This window comes from Manacus vitellinus, unplaced genomic scaffold, assembly GCF_001715985.3.
Source record: "Manacus vitellinus isolate BGI_N305 unplaced genomic scaffold, ASM171598v3 scaffold_41_pilon, whole genome shotgun sequence".
NCBI classification, from domain to species: Eukaryota; Metazoa; Chordata; class Aves; order Passeriformes; family Pipridae; genus Manacus; species Manacus vitellinus.
Genome location: NW_021940545.1, coordinates 2,741,980 through 2,756,958, shown reverse-complemented (window position 1 = coordinate 2,756,958; position 14,979 = coordinate 2,741,980). Strand labels below are relative to the sequence as shown.

General features: G+C 53.5%; 1 protein-coding gene across 5 annotated transcripts in view; it reads right to left on the bottom strand.

Annotated features, from left to right (window-relative positions):
- Positions 1–6: 6 nt before the first annotated feature.
- The window catches only part of LOC103762753 (protein CEPU-1), a 214,225-nt gene continuing 199,252 nt past the window's right edge, over positions 7–14,979 (bottom strand). For 4 of the 5 annotated variants that reach the window (XM_029962125.1, XM_029962122.1, XM_029962121.1 and 1 more), the window contains 5 exons: positions 7,191–7,325; positions 6,430–6,550; positions 4,676–4,827; positions 1,718–1,750; positions 7–202 (listed from right to left, as the gene is read on the bottom strand). In XM_029962125.1, coding sequence (XP_029817985.1) covers positions 102–202; positions 1,718–1,750; positions 4,676–4,827; positions 6,430–6,550; positions 7,191–7,325 — 542 coding nt within the window. In that variant the 3' untranslated portion in view covers positions 7–101. The remainder of the gene's footprint in view (positions 203–1,717; positions 1,751–4,675; positions 4,828–6,429; positions 6,551–7,190; positions 7,326–14,979) is intronic. The other variant, XM_029962124.1, reaches the window with a different exon arrangement.

Genomic DNA, 14,979 nt, shown 5'->3' with positions numbered 1-14,979 from the left:
CTTCTTCTTCTTCATTTTCTTCTTCTTCTTCCTCTCCTTTCTGCTTGCTCTCTCGCTGGCCGTGGTCGTCGCCGCCGCTGCTCCGCGGGCCGGCTCTCGGGTCAAAACTGGCGGGCGAGTTGGGCGAGCGGGAGGAGCAGGAGCCACGCGCAGCCTCCTCGTCGCCACGCGCCGCTGTTCCCGTCGTGCACCGCGCCGGGGCCTGAGCGAGGGAGAGAAACGCCCGCATGGTCACTCAACAGAGTCGATAAGAAAGTCGTGAAACGTGAAATAAATCGCAAAACCGACCGAAGGACGGTATTTGGGCGGTGTTGCACGTGGTGGGGTTGCTCTGCGGGCATCGCCTCCCACCTGTGCTGTCGTCAAGAGCAGGGCAACAACCGTCCCCATCCCCACCGACCCCGGCCTTTGGGACAAGACTCACTTCTCATCCCTAAGTCCCCATCCCAAGCCCATCCCCTGTGCATCACCACCATCCAACCTCCCTCAGCCCCTTCCACCCTCCTCCGAATTTGTCCATGTTTCCAGCCACACTTAGAGGGGAGATGGCAGCTTTTGCCCAACACACTCTGCCCAGTCCAGGGTGACCACCCTGTTCCCCACTTATGTCCTTTGGGAGGGCACAGTAACCACCTGCCCACCCAGCAGAGACACCACCAGCAGCACTGTATTGAGGACTTGGGTTTTGTGCCCCTCCAGAGTCTCTGTGAGGCTCATCACGGGCCCAGACCATCTCAAGAAGAATGAGAGGGGATGAGGAGGGTGGTCAAGAAAAGTCAAGCTCTTCCACACCTTTTGAGATCACTGGGGGTGGGGAGTTCAGAGCTCACCATAGGAAAGGATGTGGAGGGTGTCTGACCCAGTGGCTTTCACCAAAACATCCCAAATAGTTGACCCGGGGGAAGACTGGGCTGGGAAAAGAACTCAGGAAGGCATCCAGGCTGGTGTCCTGCCACAGCAGGGCTGCCCACAAGGTCTGACCCACACATGCTCTTGAAACCCCAGGACATGTTCCCTCACTTCAAAGTCCAACCAGGGCACTGAGCACCACTAACCATTTGGTCTCCCACTCTCCAGCATGCTCAGACACCTCACACCTCTCAAATCCAGGCACCAAATGCAGGTCTTATGCACTACCTCCACAGCCCTCCCGACATCTACAAGTCATCCTGGGGGCTGACCCACTCAGTGCACCACAACTGAAGCCACCCCAAAATCAAGATGACACCAGGCCGGTTGGCTGGATGATAAGATTGCCCAGGAGACTGCTGGCTGCCCCGACCAGGAATAACACCAGGAAGGGGACCTAATGCCTGTCTACCCCTACCCCATCCTGGAAAAAAGGTACTAGGAGCATCCCAGAGGAGGAAGGATCTGTCAGAAGACCCACTTAGGCAACAACACTGGGAAAGCTGAGCACAGAGACATTCCTGCTTTTGCCCTGGCGATGGAGAGGGAGTAGGAGACTGCGGGATGGGGCAGGCATGCAGAGGGCACAGACCACCACCAGACAGGCACAGTAGGCTGGCAGGGAGGGGGCAGGATGGGAGGGCAGCTAAAAAAGCCCTAATTCATCCCTACACCAGTGAGAGCAGCGGGGTTGTGGGGCAGGCTGGTTCTGCGGCTCCCGCTGAGATGGGCTGGGGTGGGAGCCGGAGGGGCCCAGGGGAAACACTGGGGGAAGCACTGGCATTGCAGGGGTCCCCAAATTACTGACCTTTCCAGGGTGTCAGAGCGGTAGTTGTCTCTTCTAAAAATTAAAGAACAAGTGAAAGTTAAGGCAAAAGGGCAATGGAAAGTGCAGGCTCGAGACGCCTCCCTCAGCCTGCCCTCGACCTGGGGCTGGGAAAACGAGTGGATGGGGTAGCAAGTGGGATGTGCTGCCCAAATCACACCCCAATGCTCTGAGGCCACGGTCCCCCTGTCTGGGGGGGGGGAAGCTGAAATGAGCCAAATAAGGGACCTCAGACCCAGCAAAGTCTGTGGTTGCACCCTGAGCAAAAAGCAAAGCACAGGGGCTGGGATTTGGGGGATGCAGGGGGTTCAGCTCTCCCCTGCAGGTTTGGGGCCCATCCCTCTCGATAACCCTGCAACATCCCAAATGGATTTATCGCCTGACAGCAGCCTCTGGGAGTGACAGGAGGAGAGGCAGAGGGCTTGGTTTTTTCCCCAGCTCCACAGAACGAAGCAGTTTCCCTGAACACTCCATCACATCCCAGACAGCACCAAATGAGCCGCTGAATGAGGCAGCAGGTCTGTAATAACGAGTGCTACATGTTAAATAAAGCACTAGTTGACCTCCCTGAAAAATTAGATTAAAAAAAGGATTAAAAGATGAATGCTACATTAGCCTCTTGCACAGCCCCAAAAAGGCTCCTGTCACGGTACCTGCATGGATTAAAACTCCATTTGGAGGCGAAAAAAACTTCAAAACACTCACTCAGCTTCAGGGAAAAGGGAACACTCACAAAATTGTCCCCCCAAAACCTTACAGAAGAGACATTTCTCGTGCTGCAGGTAGTGCAGCCATCACACCCACTTCCCTCTTATCTTCCATCTCAATAAATAAAGACATTATTCCCCAGACTGAGGGCACTGATTCCTTAGGGACAGGTGACACATGGGGACACCACATCTCTGATAATTAGGGGAGGGTCGTTCCTGGGGGTGCTGGGGGTCCCTGCACCCGGTGATGGGGAACCCCTGCATGTCATGGTCCCCTCAGGGAGCTGTCACCCCCCCCCAAGGGCACTCCATTAATAAAGACTGATCACCCAATCAATGTGGCTTTATGGAAATTAAGGGTGCTCAAAGGACTCTGATTTCATTCCCTGATGGGATTCACAGTCAGACCAACAAAGCTAAGGAGGTCATAAAACAAGCCTAGACTTCTGTGGGATTCTTCCCTGCCTCCCACCTGGCACTGCACTCACAGCACGAGTCCCACAAGCCATTGCTGACAGGTTAGAAACCAAAGAGCTAAGAACTCATCAGCAGGCAGATGTCATCTGTACTTTTGGGCTGTTCATCCAGCCTGGATCTGCAGATGCCAAATAAAGGCCCCTGCTAATTAAGATTTTAACCTCACAAACCCAAAGGAAGCCTACAACATCACAGCTGAGGATGTAGGTGTGGCTCAGGTTACACTGGACACCCAGCACGTCCACCCTGTGCGTGCAGAACAGAGGAAGCCAGGCCTGGGTGGTCTGCAGTGCCAGGGGTGTTGGTATCCCTAAAACACAGGGTTATTGGATCACCAGGAAGGCTGGTGGGGAGGAGAGTGGAGATAGTTCCTAAGTAACACTAATGATGGCTTAGCACAGGTAAATGTTCATCAGCAGGGACGTTTTGGGGGGAGCAAATGGATGTTTAAGGCTCATTAACATCCAAGGTTAACTCTGCATCAGGGCTGTGGGCACAGAGCTGAGCATCCAGGATGGGATGGACTCCTCTGTCACAACTCAGGGGAACCTGACACAGGTGCCAATACCGTGGCAGGGGAGGACAAGCCTGTCCTGTGATGCCACCCCGACCCCACAGTTGGGTGTGGCCCCTGGCAAAGCCCAGCATCCTCTACTCTCCTTAAACAAACTGCTGCCCTGGACCACATCCAGCCCCTCCCCAGGGATGGTGAGACACAGACATCACTTCCCGGGGTCTCCACGTGCCTCCCATGCTCCGCTGCTCTGGTACACTCAACATCCCAACACGTACTCTGGGACTCACTGTCCCGGTGTGCTTTGCATGGATAAGGGCACAGCCTGCCCTGAGCCACCCCTGAGGGGCCTGGGGATGAGGAAAATGGATCTGCTCCTCTGCTCTGCTCCCTTCCAACCACACCACAATGAGAGGTGACAAGGCAGAACAGCTGGGTGGCGGAGGAGGACAATGCTGGGGTGACATCAAGAGAGGATGGAGGTCCCCACTCCCCACTTCTCCCATATGGTTCAGCTGTGAGAAACACAAACCCCATATCTCCAGCAGGGAAATACCCCCATGCAGTACCCAGGGATGAGATCTGTCATCCATTTCTGACTCCCAGTGGCCATGAGAGGGATCTGGGGAGCACAGACCTTCCCAGCCATGAGCAGTGTCAGAGGGATCCCAGCTTTGATCCCAGTTCTGCCATGCAGGGAAAACAGTCCTGGGACAAGGGTACAAACCTAGTCCCCCTCCCTGCCCTCTGCACCTTCCCATCTCCCTCTGGCACCATCAATAATATATCTCCTTGGCAGGAGGGAAAACACAGCCTGAAAGGTGACAGAGACAGGGGCCTATTCATTCTTGGGTGGGAATGGGACAGCAGTGACCCTGAAAACCATCTCCTCCCACTTATCAGCACCAGAGGATGCCTTCACACAGAGGCTTTCCCAAGGACTTATCAGAGCAATAAAATGGAAACCTACAACCAAATCCTAACTTTGCATCGATGGTGGATCCCAGACACCTGTGAACAGTGACTGACATGGTACATGAATCAGGAGGCAGGTTTGGAAGCTCCCCAATTTCCCTGAGCTCACCATGACCTCCAGCCCATGCACTAGGCTAAGAAGGATCAGCAGCAAATGCACATCTCCCCCAAAAGACAAGGGAGAGCCTTTCCACCTCTCTCCCATCAGTGATCTCCCTGTTAAGTCATTCCCCCTCCCTGTGTGGCTCCCTCAGCCCCACTCACCATAGAGGATCATGCTGGCATTGGTGTTCCCTAACTGGTTGGAGGCTACACAGGTGTAGTTCCCATAGTCCTGCTCAGAGACGTTGAAGAAAGTCAGTCTGGAGAAGAAGGCTTTGTTCTCCACTTTCAGCCCTTTCTGTCCTTCAGCCAGCCTGGGAGAAAAGCAGAATGGGAGGTCACTGGAATGGTGTCAGGAGGAGAGGTGCCTGCGATTTTCCATGGCCCTGGTTGTGCCTGGGAGAGGGGACATTGAGCTTGGGAGAAGAGGGAGAAGGGAAGGCATTGGGAGGGATATGGGAGATGGATTCTGCTCAGCTGGGTCTCCAGCTGCCAGCCCACACTATCCCCACGCTGACCAGAGGCACCAGAGGACTCTGGATGGCGCTGGGGCTTGGAAATGCTGTGCAGAAGGAGAGATGCTCACATGCCAAGGGAGAGAACCTGGGAAAGGCTCACTGCCACCCTACAGAAGAGCCTGGCTTCCCTCTGGTGTCCTCAGCCCTCCCTGCTCTGCAGGATGCCTTCTGGCACCTTCCTTTTCCTCTTCCTGCGTATCCCTGATGGGTGACATGATGGGCACCCACCACTGCGGGGAGGCTTCTCAGCCAGCCCAAATGCTGCAGCATTAACCCAGTGCTTGGACTGCCCTGAGCTGGTGTCCCCATCCTGCTCTGCTCCTCCTTTACTTGCTAATTCCTCATGGGAGGTGCCAGATCCCCATTGTGGTCCCTGATGGACACTGGTCCAGGGGCTGAGCCCGCTGCTGCTGCTGCTCTGCGGGCCCTCGTGATCTGACCTACTTCTGAGCAGAGCCTTTCATCTGCCACACAAACATCCTCCTCTTTGTACACTCCTTTCCTCCTTTGGCTCCTTTCCTCCCCAGCCCGGGAAGGCAGGCAGCCCCAGACTCCCCTCCAGCTTCTGGAGCATCTTTTTTGGCTAAAACACCCCTCCTTATCAGTAAGGATGTGGCTTGTCCTGTGTTTGGTCATGTCACGTCCCCTCTGGGTTCCCCAGGGAGAAGTAACACAAAAATTGGTTAAAAACATTCTGTCTGGGGTCAGAGGGAGGCATTTTCTCCAGAGTGAGACCCTACCCTGGGCTGTGCTGCTTCACTCCTCATTCCCCAGCTGCATCCCCGTGCTGTTGCTTTGGCAGAGCACAGGATCTGCTTGTTCATCTAAAAGGGTGGTTTTCACCCTAAAGCAGGGCAGGCTGTCTCTGGGGCCTGGCAAACCTGTCTCTCGACCAACACCATATTTCTTTTGCCTTTCCGAGAGCTGCCTTCTGGTCAAAGTGTTTAAAGAGATGACAGAGGTTTCATCCACTCTTAAGTGCTTGGATTTGTGCTGCCAATATCCCTCTTCCCTGTTATGCTTCACCCAAGCTGGGATTTACCACGACACCTTCAAATGGAGGCAGGGGCAGCAGCGATCCTGCCCTGACGGAGGCTGAGAGAGGCTCCTGGAAAATTCCCCCTCCCTAGATGTCCCTCAGCTACTTTTCACAGTGTTAAATACAAAGCCCTGGAATGCTTTTAATAGATACTGGCTGTGGATGTCAGCTGCCTGCTGGAATGCCTGGATTTGCCCCGGACAAGCACAACCTGCTGCTCCTGGGGGGGACCTGGCTTGGTACCCAAACCAGGCTTGTGCCAAGGGCTATGAGTGGAAGCTGCTGGCACTGGGTGCAGCTCTCACAGGGTTGGTGTGCCCCCCCCCCCCATTCCCCAGGTTTGTCCCCCAAACTCTCACCGCTTGTCATCTTTGTACCACTGGAAGTCGGCGGAGGGGACGGCGGAGGCTTCACACAGCAGGATGCCCTTCTGCCCCACTGGCACCCCGCTGCTCTTCGCGTCCGAGATGTACGGTGGGTCTGCGGGAAGATGGGAGACCTGGGGTCAACACCCCGGAGCCTTGGGGCATCCTATCCCCCCGCCTTGCTCCTCAGGTTCTCCTTTCTTTCCCCGCACGTGGGAAGGAGCCCAAATCATCTCCGAGCCCATGCTCAGCTCCTGCCACTCTGGGGCTGCTGTCCAGGAGTTTTTTGGGCTTATGAGGGGGTCTTCCCCAAAAACTGGAGCTCCCCAGCTCTCATGCACCACATGTGCACTAATGGGGTAACCAGAGAGGGGTTTAGGAGGGTCTTCGCCTCTGTCTGAGCATGAAATATGCTGCTCTCTGCCTCTCTCTCATTTTTTTTTCTCTAAAGGAAAAAAATTCTATTTACTGCTCACTTCTCTCCCCGGAGGTTATCAGCACAGCATCTCTCCATGGGCGGAAAACCCAGGTTGATGGAGACAGCTGAGGAGGAGGTGGTGGAAAAAAAATGGAGCTTGAAAAGAAGGGGAAAATAGGGCAAAACACCACCTGCTCAGCAAAACTGCTGCCGCCTGTCTCGCTCTGGGACCCGAAGCCTTGTGCGTGCCTCGCTTCCAAGTGCCATTCCCTTGGGGGGCAGCAGAGTGACACACTCCAGCCCCACCCCTGTCCCCTGCTGGCCCCCAAGTACTCACAGTTGACGGTGACTTTGACTCGCTGGACGACGGGCGCTGAGACGTCGTTGGAGGCGCTGCACTCGTACTCGCCCGACTGCTCCCGCGTGATGCCCGTGATCTCCAGGTACTCGTCCTCGCTGATGAAGCCCACGGCTGCAGGGCACAGACACAGGGGTGAGTGGTGGGGAGGCACAGCAAACCCGTGTCCATCGGTTGGTCACCATCTGTTGCTGTGTCACTCTGCACTAGGACATCAATCCTGCGAGTCCCAGCCTGCTGTGCCCACGTGCCTGTGCCCCTCCATCCCAGGAAAATCCTTGCCAGAAGGGTATCTGCAAGCACTGGAGTTCTGTGGTGGACCTGGCACTGCCAGGAGTATCACTTGCTGGAGATAATGTCCATAATGCAGGCAGAGTGGGCAAAGTGGTCCTTGCCAAACCTGCACCCTGCTAGAACAATGCAAAATCACCTCTCCCTGGCATTTGCACATCCCTCCTGAGGGGGGAGGCACCACTGGGCTCACCCAGCTTTACACAGACACCCCTCTCTAATTTTCACAGCAAGTTTACTCCCATTAGTTTTTGTGCCAACATCTCCCTTCACCTGCAATGCTTCATCCCTGCACTACTCTGGGCTCATTTCTGTCAGAGCTGCAGTTGTCCCCCTCTTCCCCATCCAGCCTGCAGTGCAGCTCCTGCTTTCACTCCAAGCCAGAAAGGTGCAATCAGTGGCATTTCCTTCAGTGTGGTATCATTCAGCCCCCATTCCTTACAGGAGCCCTCTTTTTTTGACACTCTCCTGGAAACCCACAGCACTCAGCTGTCCAGACACTGGTGTTGGGGCACAAGATTCCCTGGTCCCCCAAACGAACAGCAAAAGCAACTTTTTGCAACCCCTAACGGGAACAACTTCTCCCTTCCTTTTGTTTACATCTCCCTACTGGATCTCCCACAGCTGGGATGCTCTAATGACTGCACGGAGCATCTCTGAGCCCAGTGTCACACTTAATATTCCTATAAATTTTAAACGGTAGTCCTTGGTACATATGTGTGGCAATTGGTGTCATATTTTAATTAGGCTTGCCCTACACCATCTGAAATTAATAATAGCTCGAATTACCAGTGTAATTTATAAATTAACATTGCTGCAGCATTAGGAAATAAATTAGCTCTGGACAGCTGTTTCTGGGAGTGAGTGCCAATGGCAGAGAGGCCAAGCACAGGTCCCTGGTCCCCGGGGGATGCCGTGAGCTCGCCCAGCCCTTGCTGCCCACCCGGCTACTGGAGTGACCTGATGGGCCACGACTCGCTGCGCTTGACTGGTCAACCGTGTGCATCTTGCTCCTTACAAATGCAGGCAAAGGACACACGTGGGAGGCTCCTGGAAGGGCACACACCGCCTGCATCCCACCGGCTGATGCTTCCAGAGCATCTCTTCCCGCAGCACAGGAACAGCCTGGTCAGACTGCACTGCTCACCACGGAAAGCATGCAGGGACCTGAGCCAGCACCGATGGCATTCCTGTAACACCCTGGCACAGCTCAACACAGGGAGCACCCCAGGTACCTGCTGGGATCCTGCTGCAGTCCCAGGTGCCACTATTGCCAACTCAAACTAGTGCAAATATGCTCAGCCATGATGAAATACCACCTTGGCTCTCTCTCCCTGCACCAGACCTCACAGCTGCTGCCTCCACAGAGCATTCCCGGGATTCTGCACATCCACTGCTCCCTTGCACACTCAGAGGCCAAACCAAGGACCCTGTGCACGTAAGGGTGTGCACCCCACCACCCCAGGCTGACCTAACTGGGAAGGCAGCCCCATGAGCTTTGGAAAAGGGGTGAAGTGAGTATTCTCACTGATGAATTGCTGACATCCACCCACGCCCTCAGCCCCGTGCCGAAATTCCTACCCGAGTGGTTCGGGGTCCAAACCACTGAGCTCAGCAGTACTTAGAGCAACTGAAAGGCGAGATATGAAGGCGTTACCCCAAAATCAATATCCTTTGGAGACACACAAATTACAGCGTTACATCCAGAGGCCCTGAGGCACCGCAAAAAAAACAGGAGAGAGGGGGAAAAGAAAAAAATCCCTTTTGTGGCTGACCTAGAATCAGCTTCTCTGTAGCACAGCGCTGCCTGCTGATAAAGGAACGACACAGCCGGTGGCCTTCAGATGCTCCGTGCACAAATCTGACTCTGGGCTGTGCAAAGGCTCAGATAACACTGCTTCCCAACTAACCAAAGGCCCTTCCCGAGTTCCAGAGCTGGCTCGCACACGGCAAGGATTAGCTCTTGCCACAGTCGAGCCGTAATGTGCGTCCCTGGTTTGATCTGGGAGCAAAGCAGTTCCAGTGCATTTCGTTCCCCAGCAAAAGACTTCATTAAAGTAGCTGTGAGGGTCAACTTTACACCTGCAAAAGCGCAGGAAATTGGGGGATGAAGGTTTCCTCTGTGCCTGTGTCCTGCTGAAGTCTGAGATGCTTGCAAGGTAATCGACCGATGGAGAGGCAGAGCACAGAGTTCAAGGGCTCAGGGTCTGGAATCTGTGGGATTTCAGCTACAGCCCATCAAAACTGGCACACAGAACCTGCCCTGGACCAAAACAGGATACTCTGAGGTGGAGCTGACACCTGCTTTTTCCCTGTGCACGACCTGGTATAACACACACTCAGATGACAATAGCATTAGGAATGCCATCCAGAGGCTATGGTCAGATCCTGCTTCCTTAGTGCCAGCTACAGCATCCCAAAGACTGAGGTGACACAAAGAATTCCTGCCCACCAGTGAAGCAGGTGACACCAGGTGGCCAGGACACCATCTGTGTCCCCCCTGTGCTCTCCTGCACGAAGGGCTTTGCAGGAAAATCGGATCCATAAACCTGTTTCTCTGTGGGATTGCACCCTGGAAGCGCCTGGAGCTTGGGGATACTCAGGGCAGGCCTGGACCAGAGCCCTGCAGCTCCAGGAGCTCTCCCAGAGGTACCAGTCCTGCTCTGCCTGAACTGATGGTGGGAACTTCAAGGTTGTCTCTGCTTGAGCACAATTAGGAGCTGAAATATTGCAGGAATTAATGGAGAGCTCTCTCATCTCCTCAGTAGCTAAAAAACCAGCACAGCCAGCACCCATCATTATTATTATTAATACTAATAATATAATACAGGCCAGAAATGGAACAGCCACGGACGAGGCACAAGCATAATCCTTGTTCATCAGCTGAGGATGATGAACTAACCCAGTGCGAGCCAGGGAGATGGAAAAACAGAGCCTGAATCCTTGTGCTCAGCGAGCAGGAGCCTTTGCACAGACTAGCATAGACTATTTAGGACTTGCTCCTCAAATCCCCATAAAAAACCTCAGGGGAGGGGAAGCTTGGCCATCATGGCAGTGGAGGAGTGATGGAGGTGAGATCCTGGACTGGCACAGAGCACCAGGGCAGACCCAGCACGTGGCCAAGCTGTGCTTGGGGTCTCACAAAGCTTAGATGAGATGAGGTGTGGGCAGAAATCTTATACATCCATATTCCTCCCTCCATGCCTTTCTCCTTCCCTTTCTTCTCCTCGTTTTCCCACCCTGACTCATCTCCTTTCTGACTCCTCCTGCCCGTTCGCTTCCATTGAGCCTCTGACAAGATAATAACTCACCGGAAAGCAAACACATGTTCCCAAATTAATTACATGCCACTGTCCCCTGGCTCACTGTTACAGCCATGTTCAGGTCTCTAGGACACCACTCACAGCTTTCCCTGGCTGAAGGTTGCCCGTGGAGCCATTCAAAAACCTTCCCTGAACTTCTTTCCTGGGTCAGTATCCCAGGATCAAGTGATCACGCACCTCGGATCAAGTTGAGCCAGCCCAGACATCCAGAGCTGCAACATTTCCACTTCTAAAGCCCAAAAACGACAGTGGTCCACAACAGATTTGGTCTCTGGATTCTCAAAGTCTCACCACCAATCCCAAAGTTCCCTGCCTGCTACACCCTGCTGCTGCATTTTTCCAGGCACCGATCCCACTAGCCAGGACCAGCCGAAGAAAGAGAATATTTTATGGAGATAATTTTATTAAAATGTTTACAACAATGCAGATATTGACATCTCGCTTCAGTCAATAGCACAATTTATTGTCCTTCAAGGTGAACATTAAGCCAAGCTGCCCATTAGTCAATATTTACCTCCAAGGTCTATAAATCTTTATACGGGCTTCAGCGGATGTTGACAGCAGCTGATTCCAGATAAGTAAAAGTAAGAGCGTGAAACATTGCTCCTTTTGGAGGTGAAATAGTAACTAGTTAATTACAGTCCCTACAGCAATTCTCGACTATCAATTTATGGCTGCTTCTGGCAATAAAAATTAACATCGCGCAGACTCCCGGCTCCGAGTGACGCACTGAACCCGAGAGCCATATATTTCACACATCACCCCGACGTGGTGCTGATGGCCATCCTATAACAGTTTATAGTAAATAAATAAAACACACAAAGGTAATACGAGCGAGTTGTTGGCACCAGAGACCTGCTTCACCCCTGCTTCGTGCGGCGGCGGGCGGTTTAGTAGCATCAGAGCAGATGGGGAAGGAGGTGGGGGGAGGAATCACCCCCAAATCACCCCAAATCCCTCTCAAAGCACACATGACACAGCCCCGGGCGGGTGGGTGAACAAGAGCTGGGGCTGCCTCCAGCTAAACAGGTGGATGCATCTGCTTCACCTCTTATTAACCACCATTACCCGCTCCTGATAGCTCAATTAGCACGCACGGAACAAAGTTCAGGCGTTTCTAAAATTCCCTCTCCCATTTTTGTTTGATCAGGTGAATGACCCCAGCTAGGGCAGCTTCCCCTCCCATGCACCCCCTCTTTCTGACTCCCCCGTGCTGGCTTAATGCTGCCACGCTCCGGTGGACAGAGATTGGGGGTAATTAACCTGCTGGAAGCCATCCAGCGCAATCATTAAAAAAATGATTTTTTTTAAGATTACCCTATCGACCCAGGCGAGCTGCTCTCCTCCTCTCGTGAATATTGCATCCCTGTGCCACAGGCTCCAGCCCATTTCCATCTGTGCCCCCTCTTAGAGGAGCAATCCCCTCAGGAAGCACACCTACATGAGACGTGGGCTCTGAACCTCCCCTTCTCCGTGTTCACAAGCCTTCAGAAGAGGGACCGTAACCCCAGAAACGGGCACACAGCACATCAGAGTCTGTGTTGTGCTTACACGGGGCCAAGCCTCTCTCTTTTTGAAGTTTCCCGATGACAAGGAAAGAAATCTCTGCTCCGACATGCTTTTCCATGTTAATTAGCATGTTTCCGTGGCCTGATGTTGCGCGAGGCCCCAGGGGATGGTGCTGCCTGGCACCGCGCGGCGCTCAGGGATGAGGGAGCTTGGCAGCAGCCCCCTCCACTGCTGCAGCCTGGGGTCCCTCCTCATCCTCACACCCCAGGGGTGGAGAGCATCACCAGCTGTGCCCTGTGTCACTAAGAGGGAGTTTTCCTCATTAAATTGGGTTTGGGGCAACTCTCACAGCCAGTTTTTCTCCGTGCCCTTGTGTGCGGCAGCACAGGCTGTGAGGGAGAGGGGTGGCCATAAAGTCCTCACCATAAAGTCCTTCTCCTGCACTGGTCTCAGTGTCCTCTCCTCCCCAGGACTATGGGAGCCTCTCCTTGCATGTGGCCATGCAATGCTTTGGTTTTTCTTCTCTTTCAAACTACTTTGAGCATAGATGAGATGATGGTGCCTTATGTTTTGCCTCGAGATAGGATGGAGGTCCCTCCCAGACCCAATATTGTGCTGGCATGAGCAGAGGTGACTATTCCTAAAGGTCCCATTTCTGGCTGCCTGTGACCATAGGGTCAGGACATGGGGATTTCAACAGGCACCCTGCAAACACAACTTCCAACCAGGAGCCATCACAAAGCCAGTGGCTCTGCAGCCAAACCTCTGCTCTTTCCTGCCAGGAAAGACATTTTCTTCAACTTCCTGCTCAACTCAGAGCTAGAACAGAGACAGCACCTGCATTTGTTTCTACACTTGCTCAGTGCATTCCTGAGACCACAGCTGGGGCTCATATGTCATACAACAACTCTAATAAGTAACTATTAAGTGGGCACATGCAGCAATCAGGGACTAAATCACTGGGACATGCGACTTGCAGACATCTTTCAGATGCCACCACCTCACCTGGTCACTCAGCCTGCGGTCACAGCCCAGAGCCTATATTGGCATCAACTCCAAGAAAGGCAAAGACACTGCCAGAGGGCAGGGTTAGATGGGATGTTGGGAAGAAATTTTTCCTTGTGAGGGTGGGGAGGCCCTGGCACAGGTTGCCCAGAGAAGCTGTGGCTGCCCCATCCCTGGAAGTGTCCAAGGCCATGTTGGACGGGGCTTGAAGCAACCTGGGCTAGTGGAAGGTGTCCCTGCCCATGGTAAGGGTTGAAACCAGATGATCCTTAAGGCCACTTCCAACCCAAACCACTCTGTGATTCTCTGACTTGCCTTTCCCTGTGGTATCCCAGGGACACCTGCCCAGCCCAGTCCCCTCACCGACGCTACGCAGCGCAGCCAAGTCGGCTGAGCCGTCCATTATAGCACCATTGTGAAGAGTTTTTAGCTTAAAAGTCCTTGAAAGTTTCCCACTGTGACTCGTTAAACAAGATCTTTTTCACTCTCCCTCTATTCTCCGCTAACAATATTTATACTCATTTCTTTTATTGAAATCTATCTGCCGCCTGTTCTATTAAAGCCACCTGAGTGGCAGCTCCTATTCTCCGGGAGCCCGCAGCCCATCTATTCTCCAGACAATGAGGTACAAGCAGTCTATCTTCTATTGTGCTTCCTGGCCTTCGGCTCTCAAATCTTCCATCTCAAAAAAGGCACGTTGGAGACGCCTCCACGCAAAGGATTGGAATCCCAGGCTGTGGGGGCTCCCCGGTGTCAGCCGGGCTCGCTGTCCTCCCTCTCCGGGCGAGCATCTCCAGGGAGATGCTGCTGTGGTACCTGTGATCCCTCAGGGATGCTTTCCCCCCCCCGTCCCTGTGCATCCTTAAGCGTGGTTCTTTGCCATCAGACGGCTGCTACACGCGCCGGGCTCTGCCGCTGCTGGGATGTTTGCACGTCTCAGACAACTTATTTGTTACCGGGAATAAAAGAGGAGCATTAAACCTTTTGTTTGCGAGAAGTAGTTCCTTGGGAAATAAATGGATTATGGAAATTAATATTTAAAGAAACAAAACAAAACAACTCGGGGACCAACCACCCTTGAACGAGGCTCTAACTCAGGAGTAAATGAGTCGAATAAAGAATGAGCCCTTTTATTTTGGCACGAGGGAGAGCTCAGAGGCAGCTCAAGGCTCAGCAAACTGTCTGCGGCGACCGTCCTCAGCCTCTCCCAGCCCCTGCCTCCTCCTGGGGAGCTGGCAAGGACACCAAACCCCAGGAAAAGGTCCAGAGGGCACATGCCACCCTGTTCGAGCAAATTAAAAACAGATGCAGTTCACAAAGCACTTAAGTGGTGTCAGATCTGCAGCAAGGATGGGTGCAGAGCTCATTAGAGGGCTGCTGTTCTCAATGATACCCACGTGTTATCACAAGCATAACCTGGACACCTTTCTCCTCAGCCCCTGGAGGGTGAGGGGGTGGTGCCTGTGGTAGTACAGGGGGGAACTGTGACCAGCAGGGAACCACTTCCCACACAGCTTTTCTGCCTCCTTGCCAGAATGTCTCCAAAAGGTACACGAAATCCAAATACTGAGGCTCCCACGGAGCCAAGCCCCTTCCAGAGAGTTCCTGAGGAGACAACATCTCCCAGCAGCTCCGTGCTC